General features: G+C 45.5%; 1 protein-coding gene across 1 annotated transcript; it reads left to right on the top strand.

Moving 5' to 3' along the window:
- The first annotated feature begins 8,344 nt into the window (after positions 1 to 8,344).
- C9H11orf91 (chromosome 9 C11orf91 homolog) lies at positions 8,345 to 10,080 on the top strand. Its single transcript, XM_057782029.1, has 2 exons — positions 8,345 to 8,840; positions 9,995 to 10,080. The coding sequence occupies exons 1-2, from the start codon at positions 8,345 to 8,347 to the stop codon at positions 10,078 to 10,080; spliced, it is 582 nt and encodes a 193-aa protein (XP_057638012.1).
- The last annotated feature ends 7,762 nt before the right edge of the window (positions 10,081 to 17,842 follow it).

Below are 17,842 nucleotides of genomic sequence, written 5' to 3'. Positions count from 1 at the left end.
ATTTGTGTTTCTCTCGCCCCCACCCCATCAGTGTGTGTGTGTGTGTGTGTGTGTGTGTGTGTAGCATGCATGTGGTGTGGAGGTGAGGGGTCAGAGGAGAACTCAGAGTCACTTCTCATCTATCATGAGAGCTGGGAGCTTCAGAGCTAAGCTCTTTTACCTGCTAAGTCACTGGCCCCCAAGAGGCAGTTTTGTTTTTGTTTTTTTGTTTTGTTTGGTTTTTTTTTTTTTTTTATTTTCGAGACGGTTTCTCCATAGCTTTTGGTTCCTGTCCTGGAACTAGTTCTTGTAGACCAGGCTGAACTCGAACTCACAGAGATCCACCTGCCTCTGCCTCCCGAGTGCTGGGATTAAAGGTGTGCGCCACCACTGCCTGGCCTAAGAGGAGTTTTTTGAAAACAGAATCTGGGTTCTGCTGGATAAGGAGAAGGAGGGGCTACTATTTCTTTCTGCACAAAGTTGTGCTGAGATCACCTAAGTAGAGAGCAGGTCATCATTGGGTCTCACAGAAACGGTCATAACTGTTCAGTGCTGGGCAGAAACGACCCCACTGGGCTGTCTTTAGGAGGTGAGCTGTGGGTTCAAAGCGGTAAGCAGTTAAGGTGTGGGGGAAATGGCTCCTGTATCCTGGCCGTCAGCCCGTGGTTTAACATGGTGTGTGCATCCTGACAAAACAGGAGCCCGCCCGACTCTGTTCTAGCTGGTTTGAATGTGAGACTTCCTAAGAGAATGAACCAGATGTACAGACTTGTACATCTTTATTCTTAGTAGGGCCGGGTGATCTAGGTTGCTCAAGGTAAGTCTTTTATCAGTCTTCAAAGCCTTTTAGCACACACTTCTCTCTGTGGCTTGCAAACCCATCTGAACCGATGCTGGCTGGCTCTCTCACTAAGAGCTACTTGTGTTGAATGGGTGGTGTTGGCTAAGGTGGTGCTCACCTGACATTGTGATAAGGGCAACTTAGGTGCAGGGCTTGTCAGCTCTGGGCCTTAAACATCTTCAGCATCACTATCTCTCCATGCATAGGAGTTGGAACTACAGGGACTGAAGAGATGACTGTGGCCCGCCAAGACTCGACCAGCGATGAAATGAAGACCACCGACACAGGATCCTTCTCTATCGCGCTTTATTGAAGTGCACTCGGTTACAGTTGACTGGTGGAAGTAGGGGGCCCCCCGAATGGCGGAAAGCGGCTGAATATATACAGGGAGAATGGGCGTGTTCAGAACCAAAGAGACGTGGCCGCATGGGATTGGAAGCAGCTGTTGCTGGGCAGATCAAGAGCAAGATCAGGCGGTAGAGACGTTGGTCTAACACGCCAAAACACACTTGTTCATCAGGCTCTCGGCGCCATCTTGTAATGGCGGCGATAGTTCGCCACAGATGACTCCGTGTTTAAGAGCACTGGCTGCCCTTCCAGAGGACCCGGAGTCAATCCCCAGCACCCACATGGTAGCTCACAATTGTAACTCTGGTTCCAGGGGATCTGATGCCCTCTCCTCATCTGCACAGGCAACAGGCCCTTCTACACATCCAGTGATAAAATAGAGTTGAAACTGCATTTGGAGAAATTAGCTGAATTGCTCAGGCCACAGAAGGCAATGAGGTGACATATTCACATTGAGCTCTGTGGCCACCCTCCCTCTATCCTTGTGTGCACCATCTTGATGTACCTCAGGGTGACTTTGAAAAGAAACCTGGCATAGGACCCTGTCTTAGGGTTTCTATTGCTGTGGAGAGATACCATGATCACAGCAACTCTTATAAAGAAAGCATTTAATTGAGGTAGCAGCTTACAGTTCAGAGGTTCAGTCCATTATCGTCATGACAGGGATCATGGCCACAAGTGCAGGGAGACATGGTGCTAGATATATCTTAATCAGAAAGCAACAGGAAGTGAACTGTCATACTGGTTGTATCAAGCATATATGAGACCTCAAAGCCCACCTCCACAGTGACACCCTTCTTCCAACAAGACCACACCCACTCCAACAAAGCCACACCTCCTAATAGTGCCGCTCCCTATGAGCCTATGGGAGCCAACACATTCAAATTTCTACCGACCCTGACACTTTCACACTTTGAAGAAATCAATTCCTGCCTTTGTTTACAAAAGAAAACTTGAGCGCCTGCCTTTCATTGACCGGTTCCACATCAGTATAAGCCTTTCTAGAAACATCGTTTCCAGACACCATCATCATGTCAAATTCTGTTTTTAAATGCCCGCTGCAGATATTTTAATATAGCAGCAGTTTAGTATGTGGGTTAGTACTTGGAAGATATGCATATCCCAGACTATCTCTGGTCTCACCGTATAGCTGAAGATAACCTTGATATCCTGTGATCTCCCTGCTTCTGCCTTCAAGTGCTAGGATTGCAAATGTGTGTGTGCCACCCTACCCTGTAGTGAGACTTCATTTGTATTTTAATAAATAAAGCTTGCCCGAAGACCAGGCAGTGGTGACACACACCTTTAATCCCAGTAACCAAACTAGTTTGCCACAGAAACCAGGCCAGGCGGTGCATGCCTTTAATCCCAGTGGTGTAGACCTTTAATCCCAGCCCTATAGAGGAACATAAGACTGGAGGAGACAGCTCATAGACACAGTCTCATTTTGAGATTCCTGGATCACCATTTCAGATAGAAGTAGAGGAAAGAGCCAATGGCTGGCTGTTTGGCTTTTCTGACCTTCAGGTTGAACCCCAATTTATGTCTCTGGATTTTTATTAATCATGCTATACTACCCAGTTTATGAGGTGCTAGAGACGGAACCAAGAGCTTCATGTACAGTAGGCAAGCAACTTATTACTAGTTCTGTTCATTGCTTTAAAGGAAAAACAAAAGCAACACTAGCCTGGGCTTTCTGCACACACCTTGGATCTGAAGGGGAATGAATACATTTGTAAAATATGTGATAAGCAGTATGCAGGTTAAATTTTTGGGGTACTATGGGATACTACCCAAAACCACATTCGTGAACATTTTAGCCCCCAGCTGATGGTGCTATGGATTGGGAAATGACAGAATCTTTAGGAGGTGGAACTTGACAGAGGAAATGAGGCAATTGAGGGGCATGCTTCTGAAGGGAATACTGGGTCCTCATCTCTTTCCTCTCTCTGCTTCCTGGAGCCCACGAGGTTTGCTTTGCTCTGCCACATACTCGGTGCCTTGACGGTTTGCTTTGTCACAGATGGAAAAGCAATGGAGCCAGCCAGCCACAAGGCCTCTGAAACTGGAAACCACAATAAACTTCCTTCTTTCCTAAGTTGTTTCTCTCAGGCATTCCACCACAATCACAAAAACTGCCTAACATAGCAGAGAACAGGGATGATAGGGCTACCGAGGCCTCAGGCTTACAGCAAATCACCCCATACTTAACCCAGTGCCTGATGGAAAGAGGAACTGACCAGAGGGCTCCTTTCCAATTTCTTACATTATTGGAATAAAATTCTTTGATGGATAATCTTATTTATCTCATCTAAGGCCCCTGTTCATATATACTCATCTTACAGGGGAGTAAGAAGAATGACCACCGAGAGCCTTATTTCCCGACCAATGCCTACAGTGGTCCATTGAAACAGTATTATTTCTGCCCCAGTCACTGTGCAGAGCCTCTGGCAAAGGGAAGGACGGCTTATGGCCCTCAGGGGATGACCCTTCTAAACCAGGAGCTCAAGCTTCCTAGTCTATGGAGCGGTCATTTCCTCTCCGTGATTAGCTTCCCTGAGGGTGGGTGGAGGCATTGTGGGTCTTAGCCCTGCTATGCTTGGCCCAGTAAATCCCCATTCATCTGGTTGTAGGGAAATGTAGGTGTGGTGTGACGGATGGTGGTACTTATGCCGAGCCAGACCTGGAGTTTTGTGTTGTAACTCATAAACCCAACCTCTCTGAACCCAACAAGACCTGGTACCTTTCAGCGCGGAATGCAGTAGTTTCTTTGGATTGCCAGCTCCTGAGTAATGATACTGAGACTTTTTATTAATTATGAAAGCTTACACTGGCTCCCAACTAACTCGTAAAACAAATTAACCCATGTATAGTAAGCTATTTTTTTTTTTTTTTTTTTTTGGTTTTTTGAGACAAGATTTCTCTGTGGTTTTGGAGCCTGTCCTGGAACTAGCTCTTGTAGACCAGGCTGGTCTCGAACTCACAGAGATCCGCCTGCCTCTGCCTCCTGAGTGCTGGGATTAAAGGCGTGCGCCACCACCGCCCGGCTAGTAAGCTATTTTTTGTCACCTGGCTCATTACCTCTTCTCAGTGTTGTATATCTGACTTCCTTCATGTCTGGCTGGGGAAATCTCCTGCCTCACATTCTTTCCCAGAGTTCTTATCTCTGCCTGAAAGTCCCACCTATCCTCTCCTGCCTAGCTTAATCAAACCAGTCAGAAGATGCCGTAGGCAGGTGAGGTTAAACAGAGACGTGTTTGCACACAGTGTACAAAAAAGATTATCCCAACAATGGTGACGTGAGCACTTCTGTTTTCACAGTATGAGGAACTGAGCCCAGAACGTTGTGTGTGCTTCCAATCAGCTACAACTCCAGCCCTTTTTATTTTGAGATGGGTTTTTGTCAAACTGCCCAGGCAGACCTTGAACCTTTGCTATTCCTACCTCAGCTTCTGTAATAAACTTGACTTTCAAGCCTATACAGGTCCTGGCTATAGCCTAAGAACTTGTGTGAGGCATAACCCTAAGCATGATCAGTATGGTTGCTCCCATAATTCTCAGTTTTCAATATGAGTAGAATTAACCTCTACCCAAACCCACCGAGTGTTTAAAGATTACAGACAGATCACAGGTGGCACCCGTTTCCCTGGCTAGGGTATGGAGTTTAAGCAGCTCTGCCTTGGGATTCAGTTAGTCCTCCCCTTATTAATCCCTTCTTTTCTCTTCTGAGTTTTTAACTCGATCAAGTTTCTAACTGTTGCAACCAAAACACTTCACTGAGACAGTTACCGTGAGAAAAGTTGGCCTGAGAGCAAACCCTGAGCTGTGGGAGGGAGGCAGTGAACAGAGCAAACGTCTGGGCATCCATTGGCAGTTACAATGATGGGACCTGCTGCAATGGGGGATTTGGCTCATGCGGTCTCTGTTCCCTCCCTTCTAGTAACAGACACTTCAATTGCCTTTTGGAAAATTACATCTATCCTTTCAGTCTTGGGAAACTATTAATAAAAGTTCCCATGACCAAAGCAGAAAGAACGGGCACGTTTTCTTCTGGAGGTCCACCCAAGTGAAGTTCTGCAAAGGCCCAATAAAACAAAATACACTTGTTGTTGTTGAAACTGTGACTCTCAGGTGTTCCGCTACAAGCAGCAGACAACCCAACTAATGTAATCAAATAAAATCAGACTGTTTTGCTGTTGCAGCCACAGTCCCCAGATGAGCAGCTACTAGCTTTGGTGCTATTGGTCAGCACAGTCTGAGCTGCTGTATTTATTAGTGGGGGCTTCATCTTTCCCTCACAAACACAAAGTCCTGCACTGCATCCTCGTTCAAAGCCATGTATTTCAGTTTTCCTTACTAGGAAATTAAAATCTGTCTTACAAAACTCGCAGGTGTCTTCTTGCTCATACTTTCTGCCTGGGTCTGGACCATGTAACTATGTGAGCTGCAAGAGGAATGGGGAGAGCTAGTATTTACTTCCTCCAGCCTCTGTGGGCGAAGGAAGCAAAGGAAAAGGACTGCATAGCCACATGGACGCCAGGCAGCAGCATCTCCTCTCTAGTGGCTACGCGGAAGGCCACACAGTTGATCCTGCTCTACTCCCGAGTCCCAGTCCCGTAGTTTGCCCTGGACTTTGCACCTCCCAAATGTAATTCCCAAGCTTTCAGTTTTGTTAAGGTTTCAGTGTGAAATTCCCCCATAGGCTCGGCTTTGGGCTGCTGCTTCTTCAGCTGGTGCTGCTATTTTAGGAGGTTCTGGAAACTCTGGGAGGTGGAGCCTGGTTGGAGGAAGCAGACCAAGCTTAGCACACCTGATTGTTCTGGTTGATAAGGTTTACTCGAATGTCTCATCTGCCAGCTTCTTACACCTTACTCCACTAGCCTAGCTCACAGACTTTAGTTTCATTAACCCGTTTAATCGTTAACTTTCATGAACAGTTTCACTAATTTTAATTTTTCCTACCTCTGCAAGGACACGGGAATACATGTACCTAGAAAAACAAGCATAAAGGCTGGAACTGCATTTTTGAGAACATTTTTTGAAATAGTGGGAATTGTGGAGTGGGACTCCCCAAGCCCTCAAGTCCACACCAGCACAATGGATAATTCAGACTAGCAATAAAGGGCTGTTTTGTGTTCCTTAGACTAGCATGGCCCTTAGATTATGACACAAACAACCTCCAATAAGAGTCAGCCTACTTGCTAGAAGAAGAACTTGGAGACCAGAGGCCATGAAGGCAACCTTGGCCTTATCATGGTAGGACACATGGTTCCCTTTTAAAACGGGCTTTTGATATCAAAATGAAAGAATTTTAAAAACAAGGCACAGGGTAACTTGAGGACGATTTATTGGAGCTGGGAGGAGAAAACAATAGGTCATGCAGCTGTGGAGAGGGGAGGGGAGGGGAGGGGAGGGAGGGGAGGGAGGGGAGGGAGGGGAGGGAGGGGAGGGAGGGAGGGGAGGGGAGGGGAGGGAGTGAGGGGAGGGGAGTGAGGGGAGGGGAGGGGAGGGGAGGAAAAGGGAAAGTTGCCCTCTGTGAGCCAGAAGCCAGAAAGTGCCCCTGTTGCCTAGTGACCATCCGCAAGTAACTGGATGCCGGGCAGCTGGAGCACATAACAGATATTTCGTTAGCGGGAGAGTTGTTGGGTAAATTTCTGTGCCTTAGGCATACCTACCATATTGTCCTTTTCATTGTTAACTTAGGCTCATCTTGTTTACATTTGCTGTTTACTGTAGGAGGTGGAGGAGGGACTCATATCTCAAAGGACTCTTATCTCAAAGGCAGCCCCCTCGTGGAGTTCTTATTTCTAATTTATAGACAACTGACTTAACAGCTCTGATGAGGTGGTTCTTTCACTAAGAGCATTTACTGATTGATCTTGCAGAAGACCCTGGTACAGGTCCCAGCACCCACATCCTCACCTGACTTCTGTGGGCTTCTCCGTGCCTATGAAACACATAAATTCATGCGCACACATAAATCATGCACACCCATAACTTAAAAAAGGAAAAAAAAACTGATTTACAAGTCAAGCACAACGCTAGGTGTGGTAATGCTTGCCTCTAATTCCACCAGGTAGAGAGACAGGAGGGCTGCTCTAACCTGGTCCACATAGAAAGTTCTAGGCAAGCTTGGACTACCTTACCTCAAAAACCAAAACAGCTTCTCCCCCAAGTCAAACTACTTGCCCAAAATGACCAGTTTGGATATCAGATTCCATCCTTTGCTGCCCACCTTATATATTTAGCATATATATATGTATACACACACACACACATGCACACACACAGCACTCATGAAGCTGAGGCTGTTTGAGCTTCCTGGCCCCCATCCATTCCTGTTCAGTCATGCTGGTGATCATTACAAGAACGTCCTCAAGGAAACTGACCTCCCCTTGGCTAATGACTAATATTTCATAGAAATGAGCTGTACCTGTTCTGTGGGCAGAACATCCAGTTCTCAGGAATGGGTGTGGTGTTTGGGTGGCCCCATGAGGATTTCCTTTTGGTGTTAAACTGCCTGTCAGCCCCTGATAACTTACATGTCTGAAAGAGAATTAAACTTCATAAAGTAAAATTGTTTGCTTCGGAGTCATTACAAATTCAGACTGGTTCCCCCGTTCCAGGATCTTGCACAGTATCGCTAAATTTATAAAAAAAAAAAAAAAAAAAAAAATTTCCTCCTCTCTCTGTAGAGGATCAAGTCAGCCACCCATTTTCTCAGTTTCCTAAATAATGAGTCAAGTGTGCTAGAACCCGGCTGTTGGGAAATATTTTCCGCTCTCCGATAAAAGGAGAGGAAGGCTGAATTTCTCTCGTAACTTGGCCAACTCCGGGAGCAGTATCAGTATTCAAGAGCAGCAGAAATCGAATTGAAGGGCGCTGGGAGGAGCCTAACCGAGATGAAAGTGCGCCACGGTAATTTTGGAGCCAGTAGTGAAGGGCTGCAGCGGGGACCAACAAAGACCAAAAACGGACCTGGCTTTCCGCCCAGCCAGCTCGCGGGGCGGGGCCTCCGCTCTCGAGAGCCCCGCCTTCTCGGGGCGGGGCGAGAGCGAAGGGTGGGGCCGCGCTCCGTCGGGGCGGGGCCTGTGGAATCTCCGAATTCCTAGACGCGGGGCCTTGGCACGCGTCTCCCGGCGCGGGGTTCCTCTCACGCAGCCACCCTTTCAAAAGATGCCGAAGGGGCGGCGCGGCAGCCAGAACCCCAAGATGAGCCAGCGGCCTGCTCCGCCCCTCTACTTCCCGTCGCTCTATGACCGGGGCATCTCGTCGTCTCCGCTGAGCGACTTTAACATCTGGAAGAAGCTCTTTGTGCCACTGAAGGCGGGCGGGGCGCCGGCGGCCGGGGTGGCGGGGATAGCGGGGGTCAGACCCCTGCCTCTGGCACCCCCAGCCACGGTGCCGCCGCCGCCTGGCCTGGGTCCCCCCAGCGAGCGCCCGTGCCCTCCGCCCTGGCCGTCCGGCCTGGCGTCTATACCCTATGAGCCTCTGCGCTTCTTCTACTCGCCGCCGCCAGGGCCCGAGATGGCAACTTCAGCCCTGGTCCCGGGCTCCACGACCTCCTGGCTCGCCTCCGCCTCCCACCCCGAGGAGCTGTGCGAGCTAGAGATCCGGATTAAGGAGCTGGAGCTGCTCACCATCACTGGAGACGGCTTCGACTCCCAGCGCTGTGCGTGACCGCCAACCGAGCCCAACCCTAGCTGCCCTAATTGTCCGCTAGAGTCCATCAGTCGCCAGAATGTGACCCCAGACTGTCCCCTGCCCTGAGTCCCACTTCCAAAATCTGCCCTCCAAAGGTCCAGACACCCACGTGCTGAATTTCAACCGACCCCTGCCTCAACACACCTGAGTTATCCAAGTCCTTAGTCTTAAACCCCACCCCTCAAGGGCTCGCCCTCTGGGTCTTGACACCTGAAGTACCCCCTTCCTAAACTTCACCTTCCTACACAACAGTACCACATTTCTGTGGTCTGGAACTTCACCCACCACAGGCTGCCTATCTCTAGAGACCTTAATCTTCAATATTCAGTCTTAAATTGGAGTCTGTGGGTGGGGAGAGATGGTAGGAACTGCCCAAACCTTGAAGGCCCTCAGTCATTCAATGAGGAGCCCTGGCCTCTGCCCTTCCATGGGCCCCATGCCTTATAGCCCTCTGACAGAATCTTGGACTCTGACATCTTAGGACTCAGGTTTTGGGGATCTACCCCAGAACTGACCAAGTGTATTGGTGTAAGCAGGAGTCCTCTGGAATATGAACTGATTCTTCTCTACTGGGCAGCCAGGGAGTTAAATCCAACTGCATTTCCAGAAGGACCAATTGTTCAGGCTTTAGTAGCCATAGGCGGTCCTTTTTCGCCATCTGTTCTAAGGCTTGAATTTGACTACTAGAGGAATACAGATATCACTGGAAAGACCATTTCACCTGTTAAATTACTCCCTTCTGCCACACAGGGAGGTGAAGTATGAAAAAAGACCAACTTAGGTTGGCACAGCCATGAGAATGGTCTCCAGTTCATCCTGTAGGATACACTTTTGCATAGCCACAGGAGACGTCCCTAGAGTTAGTCTTTTCATTCATATGAGTTAGATGTGTTTGGGCTGTTAAGGAGACTTTAGGGTTGTGCACAATTACTTCTCAGAAGCTTGCCCTGGAAGTTAGAAGATTCCTCCTTTGAGCGGAGGTGGTGCACACCTCCCAGTACTTAGGAGGCTGAGGCAGAGGGATCAGGAGTTCCAGAACAGCCTGGAGCTACATAGGAAGACCCCGAGAAACAAAACAAAAGCCTTCCCAGCTACAGCTGAGTCTGTTTTGCTCTCCTGCAGATAAATTCCTGAAGGCGCTGAAAGATGAAAAATTACAAGGACTGAAGATGACCAGGCAACCTGGAAAGTCGGCCCCTGTCTCCTGAGGAGCTGCCCTCCAGAGCTGGGCAGCCACCTCCTTAGGTGTTAGTGCTTAGATAATGTGTCCTGTTTGTTGTCATTTCGAAGATGGTTATTTTCTATTCTGTCTTTACTACTGTTATTGTTGCTCCCGGAACATACGTCACATACAGTGCCTACTTGCATGGTAAATCTCATGACATCTGTCTTCTCTGCTGATGTTGGGGACCACTCTCATGGGTTGTAGGACTGCTGTCTGACCTGCTATTCCAAGTCTCCTGCAGTCTAAGGAGCAGAGCCAACACTGTCACTGCTAGACACAGCAGGCTGGTCCACGTATGGGAGAGACTTAAAGCCCCACGATCAAGGCCCCACAGACTAATTGTGAAAGATACTTGTTTCTCACAGGAAGCCACATGGTCAAGGCACTGGCAGGGGAGGAGCCTGTTCTCTGTTTTCAATGCAGCGTTTTGAATGTTGCATCATCTGGAGGGGAAGGACAGTGTGTCTTCCCTCATGTGGCATAAAAAGCCTAAGAGGAGAGGGAACTCATTCCTGAAAGCTGGCTTTATAGTGGCATTAATTTGATGAAAGAGGGGTGGGCTTGTGACCCACACACCTCTGTAAGACCTTGCTTTCCACCACACACAGTTCACTGAAAATTAATCTTTCAAGGTAATTTTGGAGGGAATAGAAGTATTCACATAACAGCACAGGGTATCTAGCATCCAGTAGAGAGACCGTTCTGAAGGGAAGCACCGGAGACTCATCTCAACAGGGCTGACCTCTGTGTGGGGTATAGACGCTGGGCAGTGAATGAGTAAGTGGGTGACCTCTGTGTGGGGTATAGACGCTGGGCAGTGAATGAGTAAGTGGGTGACCTCTGTGTGGGGTATAGACACTGGGCAGTAAGTGGGGTGACCTCTGTGTGAGGTATAGACGCTGGGCAGTGAATGAGTAAGTGGGTGACCTCTGTGTGGGGTATAGACACTGGGCAGTGAGTAAGTGGGGTGACCTCTGTGTGGAGTATAGACACTGGGCAGTGAGTAAGTGGGGTGACCTCTGTGTGGGGTATAGACACTGGGCAGTGAGTAAGTGGGGTGACAGGAACTCTGGAAGTTGCCTACACGTGTACACAGATTTGTGCAACAGCCCCCAGCTTGAGGGTACAAATCTGCATGCCTGTGGGCCCTGGCTGGGAACCCAGGTAGGACTGGTGAGCACTTGAACCCAGTATTAAGGGGAACAGCTCCCTAGTGCAGGCGTTGTTGCCAAAGCTCGAGTGTGGGCGCAGGATCAGGTGAAAGTCCTTGGTTTCTCGGTCTTAGCAACTCATCCAGATGGGATGGTTCCAAAACCCTATGCAGGCCAGATGGATGAAAGACAAACTTCTGTGGATTGATGAACTTTGTTCTACTGGGGCTCTCCCACCCTGGCAGTGACTCTGGGTCCTTTCTCCCATGCCTGGAAGATGACAGACCTGAGTCCAGGTAGGCTGGCTACGAGAGAGAAGTTCTTGCTTACCTTGAGAACTTAGGGTTCCCAGGGCAGTGACTGCTGGGGCCTAGACAACCTTAATGAGAACAATGAGAATCATCCAGGAAAACCAAGAGCTCAGTTGGAGACTGAATCCAGAGTCCAGAGAGTCCCCTCCACAGGCTGGACTCAGGTAAGTGCAGTGTTCAGGTGTTGCAGTCAACAAATTAATTGAATTTATGATATTTAATCCCCACCACCACATCATGAGACAGGTCTCTCTTGGCATGTTTTTTTTTTTTTTTTTGGTTTTTCGAGACAGGGTTTCTCTGTGTCCTGGAACTAGCTCTGTAGACCAGGCTGGTCTCGAACTCACAGAGATCCGCCTGCCTCTGCCTCCCAAGTGCTGGGATTAAAGGCGTGCGCCACCACCGCCCGGCGCATGTTTTCTAAACAAGAGGCCAACGCTCTGAGGCTGGGCACTTTTCTCAGGCACAGGACAGGGCCTGCAGAGCTGGATTGGAACTCAGGGCTGCTAAGCCTGCCCTATATGCTTCTTCCTCCATGTATAGGTTATAGAAGTCTCAGGGGAGCAGGGTGGAGTGCTCACAATTACCCGACATGGAAGGTTAAGGCAAGAGGATCAGTGTGTTTAAGCCACCCTGCTCCATATGCTTTCAGGTCATCCCCCCCCCCCCCCCCCCCGCCCGACTGCATAGCAAGACACTGTCTCAGAAACAACAAAAAACACCAGTCAAAAGCGGGGCTGGGGAGGGGGTGGCTCAGTGGGTGAGGTGCCTGCTGTGTACACATGAGGACCAGAGTTTGGATTCCAAGGAGCCACATAAAAAGCTGGGGACAGCCACCCAAGTGCCTGTAACCCCAGGGCTGGGAGTAAGGTGGAAACAGGATTGTTGGGGCTCCATGGCCAGCCAGTCTAGCTGGGTTCAGTACGAGATCCTGTCTCAAAGGAATGAGACAGAGTCACAGTGCAGGACACCTGATATCTCCCTCTGTGTACCTAGTAGAACTACACACACACACACACACACACACGTACATACATACAGGTAGACATACATGCATTATACAGATACAGATACATATAAACACACACACACACCTACCCCCTCAAAACCCAACAAAACAAACTAGGGGCTATAGAAGTTCTGTGTAACACGATGAGGGACATCTGGCATTCCTTCTGAGGGATTCTGACCTCCTCCCATGTGTCCTCCTTGTGCTGTGACACAGCAGGCCATGGAGGAAGGAAAGCCAGGCAAATGCTTGGTTCTGACCGCTCAGCAGCAGCCAATGCATTCATGCTGGGTATAACCTTCCTCTGTGGATCCCCTGGTAGCCTGGACCTGCCCTCCCCAGACTGCTGCAGGAGGCAGACACAGTTAGACTTCATTCACACCCACCAGCATGGCCCCATTTCCTGCAGATTGGAAAAGACATATAGGCTCACATCTCAAGTACCGATTTATCTGTGCCTGAGGCTGTTGTGAGAAGTCCAAGCATTTAATGGATGACTGGGAACCAAAGCCCTCAAGGAAAGGTGGACATTGGGCTATTCTCATGGCATAGGTCCCTCCAACTCCAAACCCCAAAGAAGAATCCATAACACAGGAAGGCCATAAAATCAATGTACAGTTCTAGACAGGGTGCATGGTTTGGAGACCTTTTGCATATATGGTGGCTATAGGCAAAACCAGGCATATTACATACTTTAAAGCAGTATAATCAGAGCCTTCTGTATCTACTGGTACTTCCTGGGCATCACACATTGTTTTAAGCTTTTTAAACAGATCACTGAACCTCATCCTCAGATCTGGTAAGACAGAGAGGTTGGTTTTATAGGTTGCCCAAAGTGGAGACAATGAGTAGTAAATCAATACCACCACAGTAATGCTGCCCGTAGACAGTGTAGACTTGGGGCTGGCTCCAGAGCCTGCGTTCTGACCATAAAGACCCATGTAGACATCCAGGACAGGATGTGAGGTGTCATCAGGAAACAGTGCCAAACTTAAGTTGGTTTGTGCATGAGTACATGTATGTTCATGCTTTTATGCATGCCCAGATGTGTACAGATGCACATGCCAGAGATGAAGCTCAGGTGTCAATTCTCAGGTGCCATGTACTTTTTAAAATTTAATTTTATTAAAATATTTTTAGTGCATATAGGTATTCTGCCTGCATGTATGTGTTTACTCGTCTGGAACTGAAGTTACAAACATACAAACAATTATGAGCTGTCATGTGGGTGCTGGGAATCAAACCTAGGTCCCGGAAATTGAACCTAGATCCTCTTTGCTACCAAGTCATCTTTCTGGCACCTTTACCTTTTTTATTTATTTATTTAAATTACAACACTGTTAGGCCTATTAGCTCAAGGTACTTATTAACTAACTCTTACAACTTACATTTCTATTTATCTATCTATCACAATGAGGCTGTTGTCTACCTATAAGGTTTTGGGTATTTGTTTCCTTCAGCAGTTACATGGTGTCTCTTTGACTCTGCCTACTCTCTCTCTCTGTATCTCTGTTCAGATTTCCCACCTTGTTTTATTCTGCCCTGTCATAGGCCCAAAGCAGCTTCTTTATTAACCAATGTCGCTCAGAGAATACAGAGGGAAATACCACATCATCTCCCCTTTTCTGTCTAATTAAAAAGGAAGGTTTTAACTTTAACATAATAAAATTACATATAACAAAACAGATATTATGCAAGAATTATAGTTATAATCTTTAGTCCATATACATTTGACAAGGAAAATACTCTATAATCTATTCTATTTTTTAGTCTAAAGTTTTATACCTAATTTATCTTTTATCATAACTAAGGAAATTTGTTGCAGTTTATAATAAAATAGTCCTACACTAGCCCAGAACGGAGTGTAATAAAGGTTTATTTATTTAGGGGTAGACTCACAGAAAAGCAGTGATCAGCAGTTCTCTGCATGAGCAGGGAACTGGAACTGAATCCAACAGTCAAAAGGCCTGTGAACACTTTATGCCTGCATTTTTAGTATAAGAAACTACACCCAAAGTAGGTCAGTATCTTAAAGGCCATTGGCTGAAGGAGTTCTCACAGCACCACCCCCTTTTGTCTAAATAAGAGAGTTCTAAACCTAACACAAAACTACACACAATAAGAACAAATATCAAACATATATAAAAATTATAATTATAAGCAGCATGAACAACATTAAGCAAGAAACATATTCTAAATGTTTCAATAGCTATCCTATCCTAAGGAATCTAAATCTTGTATTAGAAATGGCTTGGCTAAGTCATGACAGGAAAGTAATTATGACTATCTAGTCTTCAACATCATCGAAGACCTGAGAAGGAAGATAATATTACTTGAATAGATAGGAAATGTAATCAAGCAACTTCCAAAATGTGCAATAAATGATAGAGACAACTCACTACCTAGGAAATCACCCAAAATCTCATTTGCAACGTTGGAGCAACCAACTTTGGCTAAGGTCTAGAGTAACTGACAGACCATTTTCAGTGGCAGGAAAATTTTAAAAATTGTTTTACCCTGCTTGTCCAGTCTGGACACTGCACATTTTGTCAGTGGTTGAGGCAGGAGCAGTTCTTTCCCCAAAAGTCAGTTTTGACAAGAAGAAAACAAGCTGCAACATTCTCTCAGGAATAGATTGGTGCTTCCAGGAGCAATCATGTCTCATGTCCACAAAATCCTAAGTTATTTAAATGCCGTATTCTACAGCTCTTTGAAGTGGTTGAAGATTACCTATCATGTGGATATAATCTCTATGTATCTAAAGAACCTGATTAACTTTAAGTATGACAAACATGGATGACTATTGACCTATAATACTAAATTCCTGTATAACTTAAAGACTAGGACTTCATATTAGAATGAATATTAAACCATCTTCAAATGATTGTACAGCAAATGAGGACAATAAACTCAAAATGTGAGGAATGTATAAGTAGCTTGATCAGAGATAGAAATGTATAGTGCAATATGATAAATATATCCTAAAACTGTACCAATATACAGATTGTTTTAAACAGAGGTAGAAACATGCATGCATACAATATGACAAAATAACTTTACATAGGTGTACAAATATTGTAAACAGAAATAGGAGCACATTCAATATAACAAAATTTGAGTTTGTACCAATATACAAGACTCTATACCAATGTAAACTGTCTATAAATAATAGCTCACAAGTATTCCCTCTATTACTATTATTTTTAGTGTGAGCTCACTCACACTAATCTATCTCTTATCCCATCCAATATCCCTTTTTTTCCAAAGAAGATCCCTGAGCCTACATAATTTCCACTCCAACCCCCAACCCTATACCAGTTATAATAAACCCCTAATTGATGTCCTTAACCACGAGGACAAACTTTGTTGGGAAAGAGGACGTTGTCTTCCAGAATTACTTCCAGCTATCGTGTGGTGATGTTCTTCCTATGGGATCCTGTAAAACTAAGTTTCAAGATTACTGTCTGGTATAATTGTAAATAGTCTATGAGTAATTGATAGGGTTTTTCTGAACTTCTTACTTGGAGTTCTGGCCAGAATGTTGTAAGAAGGTACACCATTTCAGCTAACCAAGTTGGAATCATCTTAAGCAACTGGTACTCAAAACTGACCTTAAAGTAGTACTATAAGGATTATGACATCATATCAACTAGGTGGAGTCATTGTTGTGGGACCCCATCTTCTTCCTGGAAACTTCCAAGATTACTGCAGGAAAATTTATTGTTCATTGTGGAAAACTTAAACATTATTCATATAGACATATATTCAATGAAAGGTATGACAGAGACAGAAGTAGGTATGGAGAAATTTTTTTTTCTAAATTCTTTCTTCTTTCTGTCTGATACCAGATGGCTTCTGACATGAGACAGAAACTCTGAATTTTTCTTTTAACAACATTCTTGCATTTAGAGAAGGATAGACATTGTCCAACTCCAAAGTTAGCTTTGATTTTTAAGTGAGTCACAACTAATATTATACTGCAAGATATATATATATTTCAGGTAATGAAATTTTACCCTGCAGATGACCTGTCCTCATATGTCAGATTTCTCTTTGCTTGGTCATCCTTTCTGGATAGTTATCTTTTCTTCTTTAGGCATCTAAATGTCCTAGGTCTCTTGACTTTTTGAAGATGAGTATTTTCCTGCAAAGTCAAGAACAGAACCCTGCTCCAACACTTATGAGGCTTTCTTATCATCTGTATGATTGTCTCCTCTGTGAATGAGCTGTCATTTATCTGTCTCAAGAGGTTTTTCTTTTCCAGACTGAATCTTTATTAATTTTGACAGTATCCATAGCTTTTCTTCTCCTGTGGGAACAAGAGAGAAACCCCTTCCCCAATGTAGCACATCTCCTGGTTTCCATTCTGAGGTCGATGCATTCTTGAATACATCAGCTGATTTAATTCTGAAGTTTTTTCTATTACCCAATGTCTGTCAGTTGCTGTTGTTCCTTTTTCATTAGCATTAAGAAAATTCAAGGTTAATAAAGCATTATACAATCATTTCTGGGGGCATTTTTCATTCCTTTCTGTTTGTTTATTATAATTTGTTATAGTTAGATTTGATCTTTCTATAACTGCCTGACCTGTAGGATTGTTTGGTATACCTGTAATATGCTTTATATTATAATAAGAAAAAAATTGTTTCATTTTCTTAGAGACATATTCTGGACCATTGTCTGTCTTTATTTGTGCAGGTATACCCATGATGGCCATAACTTCTAGTAAATGTGTGATTACTGAATCAGCCTTTTCTGAACTCAAAGCAGTTGCCCATTGAAAACCTGAACAGGTGTCAATGGTGTGGTGTTTTAATTTTTCAAATTCTATGAAATGGAAAACATCCATCTGACAGATTTTATTCCTTTGAGTGCCCTTTGTGTTACTTCCTGCAGGTAGTGGTGTTTGATTATATAAAGAACAAGTAGGACATTTCCTTATAATTTCCTTAACTTGTTGCCCTGTAATAGAAAACTCTTTTTTTTTTAGACAAGATCTCCTGAGTAAATTGGAAGCATGGGGACCTTGGGAGAGGGTTGAAGGAGAGGGGAAAGGTGGGAAGGGAAGCAGAGAAAAATGTAGAGCTCAATAAAAAAAATCAATAAAAAATAATTTAAAAAAAGAAACTTTTTTTGTAACCAAATTGGGGACTTTTATTTACACAAAGGCCAGAGCGGGTGTGGGCAGAGGGGACTGGAAAACAGTGATGCCAGAAAAGAGGCAGATGGTGTTTAAATGCTCAGATGGGAGGTGGAAAGGCAATAGTAGGGCAG

The sequence above is a fragment of the Chionomys nivalis genome, chromosome 9 (assembly GCF_950005125.1).
Source record: "Chionomys nivalis chromosome 9, mChiNiv1.1, whole genome shotgun sequence".
Lineage (NCBI taxonomy): Eukaryota > Metazoa > Chordata > Mammalia > Rodentia > Cricetidae > Chionomys > Chionomys nivalis.
This window is presented reverse-complemented; position numbering and strand designations above follow the sequence as displayed.

What these genes read in the sequence shown, in the direction of transcription:
- C9H11orf91 (XM_057782029.1), top strand. Translation starts at nt 8,345, where the DNA reads ATGCCGAAGGGGCGGCGCGGCAGCCAGAACCCCAAGATGAGCCAGCGG. An exon ending in CGGCTTCGACTCCCAGCGCT is followed by an intron (nt 8,841 to 9,994) that starts GTGCGTGACCGC and finishes GCTCTCCTGCAG; the next exon opens with ATAAATTCCTGAAGGCGCTG.